Raw genomic sequence first — 17,489 nt, 5'->3', positions numbered from 1 at the left:
AGATGTTCTGTTCGGAAGACCCTGAAGCTTATCTCAACCAGTGGAGGCTGGTGGAGGTAGAAATCAGAGGACGGCTCACTGTAATGCATGGAACAGAATGAGCAATTATAAAAAATTAAAAAATGATACTTGAAACTTGATACCATTACTTACATTACAATTAGCTCATCCTGCGATTTCTATCTCCACCAGCCTCCCTTGATCTCAACCCATGTATACGTTTGTCTGATGTGGACACATATTTGGTGACATTGTGAATGGGGAGAAAGGAAAGGTAAAAGATACTTTTGATTTTGTTATTGCTTTATAAAATAATATGAGCATGTATATAACACTTTTTGACATCAACAAAACTCTCTGTTAAACACAATATTTTTTAGAAGCCATAAAATCACATTTATACATGGCTCAATGCCAGAATACTATATTTTGGTCATCTTAAACAAGTATTTATATAATATTATATATATCCTTGCAGAATTCATACATCATTACATATAGCAAACAATAAAGGAAACAAGGTTGGAATAGGCACTCCAACCATGAACATGTTTTGTTCAAACCTAGATATAATCAGCAGGGTATTGCACAAATGCCTTACACTCAAAAAACGACCACTGGGATGACAATGAGAGCAACCAGGAGACATCAATAAAACACAAAACTCACTTGTTCAGATATGCCAGTCTGGCAAAATGTTATAATAGTGTCCCTGCATTATAAGCAGCATACTGTAAATGCGTTTTTCCTGACACCAGTCATTTCATACAAACATACATTGTTGTTCATCACATGACTCCAAAAACAGGTATATACAGCAAGCATGTGTTGCAAAACAGAAATGTGATGGATAGCAACTGTACCACAGGGTTTATTGCAATGCACATCAAACACAGTTGCTCAATAAACAATGCCTGGGGATGTTCCCTTTCAAACTCCTATTATTTTATTTCTCATACGAAAACTTGATCATGAACATTCACTTTATCACTGTAATGACATAAAACACATATCCAGAAACAGAGCAGTGAAAGAGATGAGGACTATCGGCTTTGAAAAGGCTGTATCTTAACATTGATTTGAGCAAATTCATGCAACAACGCACATTAAAATTCTACATTTTAGTTCACACGCACACACACACACACACACACACACACACACACACACACACACACACACACACACACACACACACACACACAATTATAGTCTTTTCTTATTGTATGGCCTTGCTTAAGAACAAGACTTGTTTTGTAAGCAGACAACTCCCTGAAAAGGTACTGTCCATTAAAAATATGGCCTTTTATATTAATGTTCACACAGATCAACGACCCAAATCCACAATAGTCTCACAGAAACAGTATATATACAGTACATAAAACACATTGAAGAAATATAATAGTATTTCGTTTTTGAATACTTAAATTATCAGTGCAATCAGAGTGGTATTTCAGACCAGGTTTAAACCTATGCAATAAAAAAAAGGCTAATTTGTTGTTCAAGTACAGTGTTACGAGGTTAGGGAGCCTTAGAAGTACAATATAGGCCTACTATTTTCCTGCTAAGAGTGAGGAAGAATCTAGATGGATGCGATGAGAAATATGTTCAATCGCTTCAAGATTGCGCTGAATTGCGATTAACTTTATAAATATCTTTACACTGATAACGTGCTAGTTTGAATTGCTTAACTTTTTTTATTATTATATCTATTTATGTTAATTTGTGTACACAACAATGGCATTTCTCTCTTTGTGAGTGTACTCACCATTACTGCAAACGTGTATATATTTCTGGTCTAAGAGTAGTCTCCCTCAGCATAGGTCTGGCTGACTGGCTCCTGTACATACTCCTCAGTCTTCTCCCAGCTCTCTGCCCAGCCTCCATTCAGTTGGGTGGTGGCACCATAGCTCTTGACTGGCCCTGCTCCCATAGCACCGTAGCCCTGTGTGATGTCACCTGTCTCCTCTGCCAGCTCGTCCTCATCGATGAAGCCACACTTCTCCTCGCTGGTCTGCTCTGGGTCTGCCCATGGCTGTTGCTCCCCAGACGCAAAGATCCCATAGAAGATCACGCCCCCATAATGCACCAGGGCAGCGACGAGGAAGACATACTGCCACTCCTCTCGAGTCTAGACAGATAAGTAAAATGTTTCAGTCTAAATATACAGTATATATGTGGTAAACCAAAATAATTATAAAGGTCATTAATAACAAATTGCATTTCTAAAGCAGAATATTCACCTTGTTTTTCGTCATAGTCCCCACTATAAGAGGGCACACCATCCCTGACAGGGTTCCCACACCATTAGATATGCCCATGAGGATGCTAGCATACCGCGGAGCTATGTCCAGATGATTGACATTGAAACCTACAGAATGACAGGTTTATATTAACAGAATGGTTTATATTAAGATCAACAGTGGTTGTGACTGATTTCAAATCTTATGATATGAAAAGATTAGAAAGGTGTGAAAGAATGTTTGGCCCAAATAGATCCCACTTCTAATAGTCAGGGCTTAATGTTACTCACCTGATATAGCAAAGCCGCTGAAACCCACAGCAAGAACCAGGAAAGAGATAGCCATACCCTTACTGTGAGAATAACCAACCACTAAGAGCAGAGTGGCCTCCATCCCAAACCCTGCAAACAAGACCACAGTCACAGCTTTGTCATGTCTGAATACATCGGTGTATCACCATGATTGAGACATTTTAAGTGTCCGAAACAGAATTTGTTATTCTCTTTGTATGATGGAATGACATAACCATAATCACATAAAATGTGAAATTATGAAATTACACATTTCTGAATTGTTGTCATGTAGTTTATATTGGTGAATAACTCTCACCTCCGCAGTTCATGATTTTCCTGACGGTTGTGGTAGATAATATGTTTCTGGTGCGTAGGTAGTCAGCAAGCTGGCCCCCTATGGGGACGATGATGGTCATGACAAGGTGAGGGAGGGCTGACAGCATTCCCACCTGAGGAAACATGGACCATAACCATCAGCAAGGTTAGAATGTAGATACAGCAGGGGAGGCTGGTGGAGGTAGACATACTGTAGGAGGATGCATGTAATGGAATGAGCCCATCCTCTGACCAGCTTCCTCTGAGATAATGATGCACAAAATGCGCCTTTAAATGTCTGTGTGTCTCTAGTGATGTTGCACTATCCTGTGGGTAATTCTGTAATTACAACAGAGTGTTTAATGATTTATATGTATAATGTTAACAACTAAGAGAATAGAGGTAGGAGATAACAGTGATACTACCTTCCTCTAAATCCTACCACCTACTCTATGATAGCTGCTGTAGGATTTGATATCCAGAAAACCGATTCTCCCAGAACAAATCTTTGTACGTACTTCAACCTCTGACTCCAATATCACACCCAAGCCATAACTCACCTTTAGTAATCACATGGGGCGAAGAATCCAACCTCCACTTGAATTGCACCTGTCAGACCAGCTTGATTTATACATCTTACTCTCCCTGGGAGCCACAGATCAATTCAAATCCTAGAATTTATCTGGGTTTCCTGTCTTGTTGACATTTACACCAATGTCCAACAGGAAAATGAAATCCAACACAGGTACTTAATGCAGCAATTGATGCTTGGCATTGTGAGTGACTTGTTTACCTTGCTGATTTCAAAGCCGAACACTTCTTCAAAGTAGGCCGGCTGGCTGATGAGAAGCAAGTAGAAGGTCCAGCTCCTGCAGAAGTTGGCCACGATAATTGCATAGACAGGCATAGAGGTGAAGAACTTCCTCCATGGAGTCTTGAATTTCTGCAGAAAACACAAAACATATAAGTTGGATAGGTAGAGTTCAGTTCACATACAAATACAGTAGCACAACCAAGCAGGGCTAGAGGATGACTGACCTCAGCTGCACCCATTAAGTTGGCACTCTCCCCGATGCTCTCCTCGATGTAACGCTTCTCCTCCTCAGTGATGGTTGGGTGCACTGCTGGGCTTTCATACGACACTAAGATCCAGAACATGTACCAGATGATTCCAAAGCATCCTGTAACAGACAGGGGGAGGTGGGGGTAGAATAGGATATGAATAAGTCAGTGGAGGCTGATGGAGGTACAACCCCAATTCCAAAAAAGTTGGGACATGCCATGGGCTCTAACAACCCTCCCATACCAACACAGATGCTGGCTTTTGAACTTTTCTCTGATAACAATCTGGATGGTCCTTTTCCTCTTTAGCCCAGAGGACACGCCGTCCATGATTTCCAAAAACAATTTGAAATGTGCACCACAGCACACTTTTCCATTTTGCGTCGAGTCTTAACTTGCATTTGTACATGCAGCGACGAACTGTGTTAACTGACAATGGTTTTCTGAAGTGCTCCCAAGCCCATGTGATAATATCCATTACAGAATGATGTTGGTTTTAATGCAGTGTCGCCTGAGGGATCGAAGGAATGTTGGTTTTCGGCCTTGCCCCTTACGTGCAGAGATTTCTACGGATTCTCAGATTCTTTTGATGATATTATGGACTGTAGATGGTGAAATCCCTAAATTCCTTGCAATTGTATGTTGAGAAATGTTATTCTTAAACTGTTGGATTATTTGCCCACGCAGTTGTTCATAAAGTGGTGAACCTCGCCCCATCCTGGCTTGTGAATGACTGAACCTTTCTGGGATGCTGCTTTTATACTCAATCATGACAGTTACCTGTTTCCAAGTAACCTGTTTACCTGTGGAATGTTCCAAACAGGTGTTTTTTGAGCATTCCTCATCTTTCCGAGTCTTTTGTTGCCTCTGTCCAAACTTTTTTGAAAGGTGTTGCTGGCATCAAATTCAGAATAAGCATATATTTACAAAAATCTATGAAGTTGATCAGGTAAAACAATAAATATATTGTCTTTGTACTGTATTCAATTGAAAATATGTCAAAAAAGGATTAGCAAATTATCACATTCTGTTTTATTTACGTTTTACACAATGTCCCAACTTTTTTGGGAATTGGGGTTGTAGACAGGCTCATTGTAATCCATGGAATGGAATGAGGTATGGTGTCAAACAAATGTGAGGAGTCACGTAATGAAGCCAAATGTCATAAATAAATAAAGGTATTTTGTCTCGCTTTGCCAAGATTTCAACTTTGGGAGCCAAGGTTAGTTTGGACATTGATTGTTGATATTATTTGTACTTTTATAATATATTTTAGATTATAATAGATATACTACTATTAACAACATGAACCCACCATATAAATAGAAGACACAGGACCAGCCAGAGTATTGTACCAAGATCCCAGCTAGAGGCATAGCTATCACGGCACCAGCATAAGATCCTACAAAGGAAAGAAATGCAATGAGTGACCAGGTCCAAGCCAGGCAGAGGTAAATAGTTATAGGAAAGTGATTCATTTTGACAGCGTTTATTGCAGGTTTTAACAGGTCAATGTTTCACTGAAATGATTACCACATTTTACAAACAATTACAGTATTACCGTTCCATCAAAACAAATTGAGATCAGCATATTGACTGTGTTAAAGTGTTCTCGTTTTCAAAATTCCTTTAAAAGATCCATGTTATAACTATCAGTGCAGTCGTTTGTAAGCTACTGCTACATTATATTTACCACAGAAAGAGGTGGTGGCTAGACGGCTCCTCTCCAGTGGTGGAGCCCATCTACTCCAGATTCCATGGCAGGCTGGGTAGGTCACTCCCTGGGAGCAGACAAGTGTGTTAATAACAATAGCAATCTCTGTTGATCTAACAGACGGATTAATATAATTCAGTCACTCATTAATTTCCGTCAGGTAATCTGATGTAATACAAACATTTTGCAAATGACTATGTATACTGTATGGGCTGATTACCAAATTACAAATCCAAATAGGACTTCAATCATTTTAGTATTAAACTGCTAACACAATAACAACATTGACACAATAGCAGTTTTCCATTAGTCAAAGACTTGCAAGACCAATTGCATCTAATCACAAAAAATGCTTCTGAGCTGAACTTTCTAATACAGATTAATGGGTTAGGTGTGAGTCTGTACAAATTCAAGCTGACTATGCCCACTTTGCTACAAAATGAGAATTGTACCCATTAAATCTTCATTACTCACTAAGTGGTGCACAATCAAGTATTGATGGACACAAATTGATGGGGCTTGCTACGGGAGACACCCTGAAATGCTAATGTTTAATTTGCAGTAATAAGTCGATACACTTGGCACACAGTCTGCTGCTGCTCCATGGAGGGCCATGTGTTTCCATTCAGAACAGGATTCTACAGAACAAAAAGGATAAAGGAAGGATGACCTTCATACTCTGGCTGATAATGGCCTTTCACGGCTACATCATCACTAGGCTACCCCTTTCATTCCAAATTTCGTTTGAGAGACATAAGGATGACATCATGTGTTTTTTTTTCTTTGTTATCTTGTCATGAACAATGCTCCATCTCTCACTGGTATGTTGTTCATGGTCAGGTTTAAAAGAGCCTCCCCACAAAAACACATGCTCCAGGTTGTTTGCAGAGGATTTCTACAATTGTATTCAGACAGAATTTAGACATTTAAGAGGGGTGCATTTTAGGCTTCCACTAAAATGTATGTTTTAGTGCATGATATGGTGATGTAAACCTCTGCTGCCGACCCGTATGCTTATCCACACCATGTTCTCTCATAAAAAAGATCTAGAGTAAACTTGTACGGTCTGCAAATGAACTCTCCGGTTCTGACGCACAATCGGGACATCCAATGAGGATTGAGTATCCTGCTCATTCACTGGAGAGGAGCTCAAATCCAGCTCTCTGAAATGGATGTTTAAACAAGAGGCAGCTAGGTAGGTACATATCTCTAGACAGACAATTAATAATTGTGTTATTGTAACTATATGCTGACATGTTGCCAATAGAAGCACTAGAACAAGCAAGATATAGGCCTACAAAAGGCTACTCACTAAATCACTAAATCAGCATATACCAAAACCACACATTCACCACATCCAGTCTTACCATTCAGGCTTACCTCGACAAGGCCTTGCAATATCCTAACAATGATGACACAGCCATAATGCGTTCGAGCAGCCGATGGGATGAACATATTGAGTATGGACGTGAGGAAGATGGCAGCCCCGAAAACTCTTTAAAAAAAAAAAACGTTTTGTAATGTGCCTGTAGACTGGTAGAAACATTCCATTAAATACATGCAACAACATACTGCATACGTTAGATATTATGGTGAGTTCAGATTCCTATCAATAAAGATATTTTGTTCATCAACTGTAAAAACCGCGTGTTACTTGGGCTACATTAGCCTATTCCTTGAGGTAATATCGTTATAATTATTTATATTGAAATTGTAATAATAATCACATAATAAAGAAAAAACCCGCCAGGCCTAATTAAAAAGCCTATTGCCGACTACACAATGCCGAGATACATTGCTAACATAATGGATGCATTTCCACTAAAGATCAGTTTACTGTGAATTAATAAGGATGTGAGGACAGCGTAAGGCAGAAGGTGTCTGTGTGCTCAGCTGACAAGACCCGAGACGGTCCCTGCTGAATTAGCCTATACAAGACAAGAGCATTTTTTTTTTTTTTGCTCCAATTTTCCCTGTTCCCATATCTTCGATTTGTAGTTCTCCGTAGGCCTTTAATATGTGTCATTTGAAAGCAACAATTGTTGGTCACTGGTTAGCACTGTGATATATATATATAACTGGTATCTGGACATCAATGCCCACAACATATCCTATATTAATATGGCTGATTGTCATGCCTCCGAATGTAAAGGATTAGACAGGTGGTCCCGTGGGACCTCATTAACACGAGGAGGCAGGCCTTGCGGGCATCAATGAAATTCCCAATCTGTAGTAAAGTCAGCCTCCCCTCCTTAATCCTCACTATTTGATTCACTGGTCTGACATTCTGGCAAATGTCTGCCCAATGGTCAATGGTTGTATGATCAGACACTTCACAATACATTTCACTTCACAAAATAATCCTAAAACTAAAATAAAACATCTTATTATTTTTGTGTGTATGAATTTGGTTATGGTTACAATCTCATTCCATAATGAGACAGTTAGTTATGCCTATACCTGTTTGCTGCAAGTCGGGAACAAATATACCCTCCTGGAATTTGCGTGACGATATATCCCCAGAAGAATGAACCGTGGATCATCCCCACCGTCTCAGGGTCCCAGCTGAACTTCGCTTTCTTTCATGAAAAGAAATAATAACACAAAACATCAACCTACAAACACATAACTATCATATTTAGTATAGCCTAGTAATATGATTAGAAGTATAATTATAATTAGTATGGGCTATGCCTAATAATGATATAGGCCTATGCCTCGTCATGATTTATGGACTATTGTTAACATGTGGTTAGCATATTTTCCTTTTTAGCAAGGTGTTTGGTTAATCATTCTACAGGAACATTTCAGGCAACAAGCGTGCAATGTTTGGCAAACAACCTTATCGAAAACATGTTTTTATGAGTCGGCCTAACCTATTTCTTTCTCAACAACATTATTATCATCTACATTTAACAAAGACACAGATCGAAGTTATTTTCAAAACGATGCACAATATATAAGTGATAGGAGGTTGATATGGGCGTGGACTGCGTTATACGAAACTATAGGCACCTCTACGACGATGATCTTTCCGTTTCGGTGGATTGTGCTGTTATTGACCATGCTCACGATAGCCACGCCCAAGTTGCATCTGATGCCGAAGGAGATACAAAAGCCGAGACCACTCATCATGGCGATGATGTAGCGGCGTGGAAGCCCGAAGCACGTGCAGTCACATAGAGGAGTCTTCCTCTCCTGTGTCTCCGCGGGCCGCCCATCCTCCGTCAGTTCGATCCCCTCACCTGTTTGCTGACGTTTCTCCAACACCCTACACCAATCAAGAAGGCGTATTTCTCAAAGAATTTCCAACAACGTTATTGTCGCTGATAACGAAACAAATGGAGAGCATTAACTTAACCACAAACTGGAAAATTGGGGAATTTTCGTTACATTTTGCACAGGGAAGGCCTAAAATACCTCTTCGTGCAGGCCACTTTCATTGCACGTTTTAAGGAATTCATCAGAACCACAATTGTTTAAAAATATAAATCTCTACTAGACAAATGCATTTATAGGCTTTAATACAAAACTATTAGCCTACATAAGCACCACCGTTTCTCTCTCTTTTTCATTAATGAATTGTCATTCAACAATAGTATTGCTGCGATAGTCCTTTACAATAGAATTTGAGGACACTATGAGGTGAGAGGGAGAGGCCATGCAGGCCATGCATGTTTTGTGAATATTTCCATAGAATAATTTTTTCCTGCTCAATTGACTTCTAACGAAGACAATAAAATTACCCTCATACCGCATTGCAGCACTACACAGCATCATACACATTTACATTTAGGCTACATTTGGCCTATAGGCCTGAGTCGGATTAAAGAACTCAGGTAACTAATTAAATGTAATAAAGTCAAGTTTCGAAACTACTGATTTTGTAAGAAAGACAAATCTAATGGATCTTTAAAAAAAAGGGCAAAACATGTATAACCAACACAGTCCTCGTTGTATTGTGTGACGTATCATGGCATGCAACTGAGTGAAATGGTTGACACGTACAACCACTGGGAATTAGAACATTGAAATTAATAGCCTACACACTTGTCTAAACACCAACACAAATCATTACAAGTCATAAGTCAAGTCATACTTGAATTAGAATTGCAATTTAAATGTATTATGTTAAAATGTAGTGCATTGTAAACATCAGTCTGGAGAAAACGTTTAGTCAGCTACATTGTGATGAAGCAGGCATTTATTAAAGGCTATTCTGCTTTTTAATTCATGTCGTTGTAACTTTTTGAAATCATTATAATCTATGGTAAATTATTCGAATCGACTATTATTATTAGAATCGACGTTTGAGACTATCCGGTCAGAAACATTATTTTCGGATTACGCTTTTCATCAATTGAGAACAATTTTACAGATGCCAAAGAAGACCCATATAAAAGAACCATAAAGAATAGAGTAGGACAGTTGATATCAAACATATCGATCTTGGTTAATAGTGATTAATACATAATGTAACAGATATTCCTCGACCCTGTGTCACGACTCGTTCTGTTTCATTAATTATTAAAAACAGCCACAACTGCGGGCGGAGGGGGGAGTCTCAGGGGAAATATTTGATCCTTAAATATTCAACTCTGACTTTTTTTTCTTTCTTTTCTTTTTTGTCCATGCACTTCCTGTTCATAATTCATCTTACGCTGTTATCTGTCGTGAATGTATTATGGCAACAGAATTCATGCACAATTGTCTAGATGTGTTTAAGACAGTCAATTCACACTTGCATCGGCTGAATGTGGGATACTTTTTAAACACTTTATATGGTTGATGTCCAATTTTTTGATTTTCAAAAAATATTTCAATAATCAGAGGTGAATACTAGATAAGATGGTAGCATTATACTGATTACCTGTGCAGATGCCCAAGGGTTTTTCCCGCAAAATTCTTCAACCCCTCTTTAGTGGGGGGGAAAGCTCGCTCCTTTACCGGCTCCATATCCAATTTATTCTCCACTCGAATTCTATGATCCTACGATAACGAGTTGTAGTATAAAAATACTGAACATATTGTTAAGATGTTGATCAGAATAATGTGCCTCTGTGAAAAAATAAATCGAGATTTTTTTATGCAATGCCAGAGGTATTAGGAAGGAGCTGACGGGGGGGGGGGGGGGGGGGAGAAACGTTTGTGTGGCTTTCTCAATTATGCGACCAATCTGATAGGGTTAGGTTTCACAGTCACAAAACAGTCGTTTAATAAGTCCTCTTCTGCCTTGCGTACTGTACATCCATTCAGTGCCATCTTGTAAAGATCCAGTCAGTGTTAACCAAAGAATCGAGGGCTTGATAAAGTTTTAAACGTGTTAAGATATATGCAAAGGTCAAGACAGAAAATGTCGATGATTATGTTGGAAAGTCGAAATGTCACCGTCCTCGACTCCAGGAAGCGTCAGTCTTTCTGATGAGAGGATCTCTGATGAAGCGGCCAGGAGAAAATTCAGCACCAAGGAGAGCGAAAGCCTGCGTGCGCCCAGCTGTTTCACAAACCTGTCGACAGCTCCCCTCAGCGGCACACGATATGCAGCATGCGCACTGTCTTCGCTCCCCAATGCCAGGGGTTTTCTCGTTCTTTTTTTTTTTTTTTTTAAATCGAGGATGTATCAATTACAGTGGCACATCATTATGACTTAACTATCCGTAATTTCTAGCTTGCAACCAATGCAATGTTGTCCTCAGTTTAGAACGCAACCCAGCCAACATTTTATGCCTTAATTGTATCATCTCTCGTGGTTACCAGATATTACAAAGGCCCATTCCAAGCCTCTAGGGGGGCGGTACTATGGAAACCGGATTGCAGTCCTCTAGGGCCCGCAGAGCGCGGACAGCAAGCACAAAGAGAAGTGGTCTTATCTTCCCCCTCTTATCGCGTCTTAACGTTTGGAGACCTATGCCTTTTACTGTTGGTTTTAGTCACTTTTATATAGCAAGATATAGTTATAGTAGCATAGGTCTTTGTGGCATTGTCAATGGCATGATCTGAATATTGAAATGAGCGTACCTTATAAGGTAAAATAATAACACTTAAAAACAACTGTGAGGACTGTAATAAAGGTTTAATCGTACACAAAAACAGCTGATTTTGATTAAGAACGTTCTTTCTTAAATTAAAATGCAATAAGGATTCCCAGGCAAGACACAAGGTTGGCAAAGGAGATATCTGATAAGGTATACGAATCACGCGGTGAATGCTAATAAGGATGTCGTGTTCAGTGTAACAACCACACAGAGGCAGTGTTGGGTAAGAGAAGGTATGCAGTTGCTGACTGCCATAGATGGAAACACAGCACATAATATGCATACAGATATCATTCCAGACAGAAAATTATATTGCTGATGAGACAAAATCCTTCACAACACAGAATAACAATCATCTATCTGCATGAGACAATTCACCATTTAAACCCTAACCCTAACCCTACCCTAACATCTAAAACAACATCTAAGTTGTTACAAATGCTACTGGTATTTGGCTACACATGAGCTGTATTAGGATCCTGAAAAGGAGGAAGGACCGGAGTCCAGAAGACTGCATTACACTGGCCACAGCTGCTCCCTCAGCCTTCACAGAGGACTGATAGTAGCCATCCTCTGGACAGTGTTCCTTTGCTCTCTCTCATGCAACACTGTGGCTCCTGTTTCCACACCTGGACGCTGGTGACGCAGCCCAGCAAAGGTGTTCTGGAGCTCCTTCCTGAACTGGCCACCCACAAAGCATGAAAAGGGGGTTAATAGTGTTGAGGCTACAGATGCAGATCTCTAGGGAGAAGACCAGGTCTATAGCCTGCCAGGCGGGAGGGTTCCCCGGGTAGACCACCGGCATGAATATGGTGGCATTACGGGTCAGGTGGTACGGCATGTAGAACAGAGCGAAGAGGATCAGCACTGCGCTCAGGATGCGGATGAGTCGATGCTTACTGTTGTATGGGCGTGGGAGGTGCGGACGGCTGCGCAGCTCCTTGACACAGCGCAGGCAGCAATAGCAGATAGAGATGAGGGGGAAGAGGAAGCCAATGCAGGAGCAGAGGATGGAGTAGGGCAGGCTCGCCACAGGATTATCCAGCATCATGTAGAGGGTACAGATAGTGCGGTTGCCCTGGGGGCATTGCTGGATCCAGGTCAAGTAAACCACAGGGAGGCTGAGCGCCATGTTAACAGCCCAGACAGCCACACACAGCAGGCAGGTCTGCCGGCGGCCCAGCAGAGCCAGGGAGCGCAGCGGGTGAACGATGGCCAGGTAGCGGTCCACACTGACATGTGACAAAGAAGATGCTGAGGTAGAAGTAGTTGTGATAGAGCAGACGCAGGGCCTTGCAGACGGACGGGCCCAGGTTCCATCGGAGATCGTTCAGGTGGTAGTAGATAAGGAAGGGCAGGGCCAGCAGCCAGGAGGTGTCAGCCAGAGCCAGGTTGAAGAGTAGGGCAGTGCTGCGAGTCCAACGCCTCAGGCGGTGAGAGAAGATCCAGAGGGAGGTCAGGTTGAGGGGAAGCCCTAAGATCAGCACCCCCAGGAATATGGCTGGCAACAGGTACAGCTGAACCACCAGCATCCCCTCCTGGCCTGGGTCACACAGGTCACAGAAGGCGTATTCTGGAGACTATAGGGCATAGTGCTGTGAATGACTTATAAAGCTCATTATGAACATCATTGTGTCACTTCTCAGGACTGCACATGTTTTTAATGAAGCTGTATAGAACTGCAAAACACCAATGAGGATCAAGGTGTCTACAATCATTCCAGTTATGCATTAATTGTAATATTGGGATATTGGGACGGGTGCTGAGAGACTGCGCCGACCAGCTGGCCGGGGTTTTCACCAACATCTTTAACCAGTCCCTGTCCCAGGCCACCGTCCCACCCTGCCTGAAAACCTCAACTATCATCCCAGTCCCGAAGAAAAGCACGGTGAGCTGCCTAAACGACTACCGCCCGGTGGCACTCACACCAATCATCATGAAGTGCTTCGAGAAACTAGTCCGGGCCCACATACTCACACGCCTCCCGCCCAACCTGGATCCATACCAGTTCGCCTACAGAGCCCACAGGTCCACAGAGGACGCCATTGCGACGACTCTCCACGCCACTCTATCCCACCTGGAGAGGGGAAACAGCTACGCGAGACTGCTCTTCGTGGACTTCAGCTCCGCCTTCAACACCATCCTTCCAGACAGGCTAGTGACCAAACTACTAGACCTGGGTCTATCACACTCTATATGTGCGTGGATCAAGGACTTCCTGACCGACCGCCCCCAGAGGGTGCGGGTGGGCCCCCACACCTCCACAGCCCTCAGCCTCAGCACTGGGTCCCCCCAGGGCTGCGTGCTAAGCCCCATCCTCTACAACCTCTACACCCACGACTTCACCCCCGTCCACCCCAGCAACTACATCGTAAAGTTTGCAGACGACACCACCGTGGTGGGATGTATCTCGGGGGGGGACGAGGCGGCGTACAGGGATGAGGTAGAGCAACTGAGCAAGCTGTGCAAGGTTAACAACCTGCTGCTGAACAAGTCAAAGACCCAGGAATTCATCGTAGACTTCAGGAGGAAAAAGTCCGAGATCCAGCCCCTGCTCATCGACGGAGAGAGCGTGGAGAGAGTCTCAACCCTCCGATTCCTGGGACATCACATGCGGGATGACCTGACCTGGAAGGACAACACAAAAGGCACCATCAAGAGGGCACAACAGCGGCCATACACCCTGAGATGCCTCAGGAAAGAACACAACAAGCAGGAGATACTGGTGGCCTTCTACCGCGGCGCAGTGGAGAGCATCCTCACCTACGGCATCTGCAACTGGTTCTACAGCTGCACAACAGCGGAGAGAAATGCGCTACAGAGAGTCGTGAGAACAGCACAGAAGATCACCGGCGCCCCCCTCCCCTCTCTGGAAGAGCTGTACAACACACGCTGTCTCAGGAAGGCCTCCAAGATCTCCAGGGACCCGACCCACCCTGGGCACGTACACTTTATCAGGCTGCCCTCGAAAAGGAGGTACAGGACCCCGGCCGCTAAGACAAACAGACTGAAGAACTGCTTCTACCACAGGGCCGTCAAGGCCCTGAACACAGCAAAGGCCTAAGTTCTGGGCCCAGGACAGTCTGGACGGATTGTATGGCAGCTAGTGCTGAGGCACAAACATGTACATTTCAAGCCTGCAAACTGTGACACTTTAAATAACGTGAAAAAATACTTTTGTGCAATATGACAACCCTAGTTGACTATCTGTGCAGTATAGTACAGTGGATTGTGTACATAGCCTTTATTTATGTAAACCAGCTCCTTACCTTCTTGTGATTTTATTCTTTTTCTAAAAGTTTTTTTTTTTTTTTCCTTTCCTAACACCTGTACTGTAGCAATGACAATAAAGTCCATTCATTCATTCATTCATTCATTCATTCATTCATTCAGAGATAAAACACAGAACACTTGTTTCCATTAGATATTCCTGATTCCTGAACTCATCTAACCCTTTCCGATGGCATATGTTATGTAATCCTCAACAATGAAACATTAAGACAGCATGGAAAAGCAAACCATTTTCAGAGGTATTCAAATACAGTAATTACAATAAAGCAAATTACATTTTCAAAACTTTAGTGTGGCCCTTCATCCTTCCCAGGAACTCACCTGAGCTTGGTCGTGGTTTCCCATGTCAGTGTGTCAGCTCCCTCTGAGTAATGTGCCATGCTAGTGTAAGATGGCCATGCCTACTGTACCTCCCACACAGGCATTTCTTGGTGTTAGGCACCCCATTATGTGTGAACAAATATTGAATAACTGTATCTGCCATCTGCTACATGAACAGTGACCAGCCATCTCACACAGTAAGAAACCATGAAGCCCTCATGGTTCTCTCCACGGGGGTTTGAGCCAATGATACTGTATGTTATCAGCTGTTCATTCAGACACATACATTCAACATATATTTTCACTCATTAATATTCATAACATTTTTCAATTGTTAAATATATAGGCTCTCAGTCTCACTGCTCAGTGTATGTTTACAATTGTATTTCAACTCTGCATAATGATAACAAAAAAGGAGTATGATAATTTATTGGGATTTATTCAGTATACATTAGATACACAGATCAACATGGTGAAAACAGATCTTGTTCACCAAGATCCAACATAGCGTGTTGTAAACTGCCATAGTTTCTTCAAAGAAATCTATTCAAATTAACTGCATTAACAATAAAGCAAGAAAATAGATGTTCAGAAAAAAGAGTGGAAAATCATATGAAAGTACAACATAGAGAAGTTTTTTTTTAATTAACAAGAGAGACAGGCATTCGTTTCATAAAGCACACTGCATAGAAAAGCAAGATCAAACAGTCAAACAGTGCTCTGGTGTTTATGTGTTACTTAGTACTGTAAACACATTCATATCTGTATGCATCTATGTCGTAAAAATATCATATAAGATGTATCTGCCTGAGATTGAGGCATAGCCAGCCATCTATCATAGAAAAAAAGGTTAAAAGAAAAGGCTTCTTACATATTCTTATATAGGTACATATTTAATACTCTTGAACACATTTCCTTCATAAAAAAAAAATCCTATTAACCGAAAAGGTAAATGACTTTCACCATTTTACTACATGCTTCTTTAAATTCTTTAAATCTTTAAATTCTAAATTCAAGTCAAGAAATGTATTAACATGAAACCAAGATCCATTCTAAACACATCTCGTGTTGATAAGATTCAAATATCATGTTCCATGACTAAATGGAGGTTCCTGCTTATAAACACTGATAATGTAGTTACTACAGCAATCAGGCTGACATGTTTATATCTTGGTAGTCCTGTTTTATTAAGTGCTTTGTGCAAAACAAAAAACTAATATTTATCTTTCCTTCTCATCACAAACACTATAAAGGAAATGAAATCAGAACCATGAGAGAGTTAAGAGCTAACTGATGTGCTTTATGAGAGGCGGCTCACAGGCCCCAGTGGACGAGGGGTAGGCGTTCATTAGAGCCAAGGTGTGGGTAAACACAGGCACATTACAAAGGGATCTCTCCTCTCTCTCTCAGGACACTGTGCTCTGATCACCAGGCACAGCACACAGTAGGCACACAGTCAACATGCACCAGCTGCTGCCCATGCCAAAATCCAACCTGCTGAGATATTGCTAATAGCAATGCTACTTCAACATAACTGGCCCTGACCGGAGGAAATCACATGGATACAGAGTGGACAGCCTCCGCTGACTACAGCACACATAAAAGCAACACAGAATCCTACAACAGATGATTGCTCCTTCACAAACAGGCTTTTTTCACATGTCATCCGATAGGTTACTTATTGTAGATTTGGAAAACGTATTGAAATGTCTTCTTCACTGGAGTATTGCAACAGATATCTGTGGACGAGTCTCTCTGCAAAACAATTGAGGTGTAGTGGGCTGTTGAACAACACAAAAAGTTGGCAAATTGCAAACTATTGTCTGTGCACCCACTTGCTGATAAATGACAAGGTACATTTATAATCTTGTCCAGACTGAACTAATAACAAATGCAAATCTTCAACATATAAACAATTTTGGGAAGTTACAACAATTCGCATGGCATTCAACAGTTATAATATTATTTTCATGCTACATTTTTTGATTGTTCAGCAATAGACATTCTTCATCAATCAAACACAGGAGTTAGGGGAATTTGATCATGTTTGAATATCTTGATAATGTTAAATGACATTTAAACTGCATCTATTGCTATTTGTTGAATATAAATATGCATCTTCAGGGAACATTTTACATCACAAAAGATAAGAACATACTGTAAAACTACTCAACAAAATAAATAAACAAAATATTTAAAAACGTCCAAATTATAT

General features: G+C 41.3%; 1 protein-coding gene and 1 pseudogene across 2 annotated transcripts; both read right to left on the bottom strand.

Moving 5' to 3' along the window:
* Positions 1-1,798: 1,798 nt before the first annotated feature.
* On the bottom strand, positions 1,799-10,583 carry LOC308165507 (vesicular glutamate transporter 2.1; the record flags this gene model as incomplete). Its single annotated transcript, XM_080539658.1, has 12 exons — positions 1,799-2,131; positions 2,244-2,371; positions 2,534-2,644; positions 2,853-2,985; positions 3,645-3,794; positions 3,890-4,032; positions 5,229-5,315; positions 5,607-5,694; positions 7,008-7,122; positions 8,088-8,206; positions 8,643-8,898; positions 10,498-10,583. 12 exons carry the CDS (start codon positions 10,581-10,583, stop codon positions 1,799-1,801), a joined length of 1,749 nt encoding a protein of 582 aa, XP_080395784.1.
* Positions 10,584-12,208: 1,625 nt separating this feature from the next.
* LOC308165506 (P2Y purinoceptor 3-like) lies at positions 12,209-15,298 on the bottom strand (annotated as a pseudogene). The gene is made up of 2 exons: positions 15,275-15,298; positions 12,209-13,242 (listed from the first exon to the last, which is right to left on the bottom strand). The product of its transcript is annotated as a P2Y purinoceptor 3-like (transcript).
* Positions 15,299-17,489: the final 2,191 nt, after the last annotated feature.

Source organism: Nansenia antarctica (assembly GCF_963989245.1).
Source record: "Nansenia antarctica genome assembly, chromosome: 9".
NCBI classification, from domain to species: Eukaryota; Metazoa; Chordata; class Actinopteri; order Argentiniformes; family Microstomatidae; genus Nansenia; species Nansenia antarctica.
The sequence above is the reverse complement of the archived record's forward strand: the minus strand, read 5'-3'. Positions and strand labels throughout refer to the sequence as shown.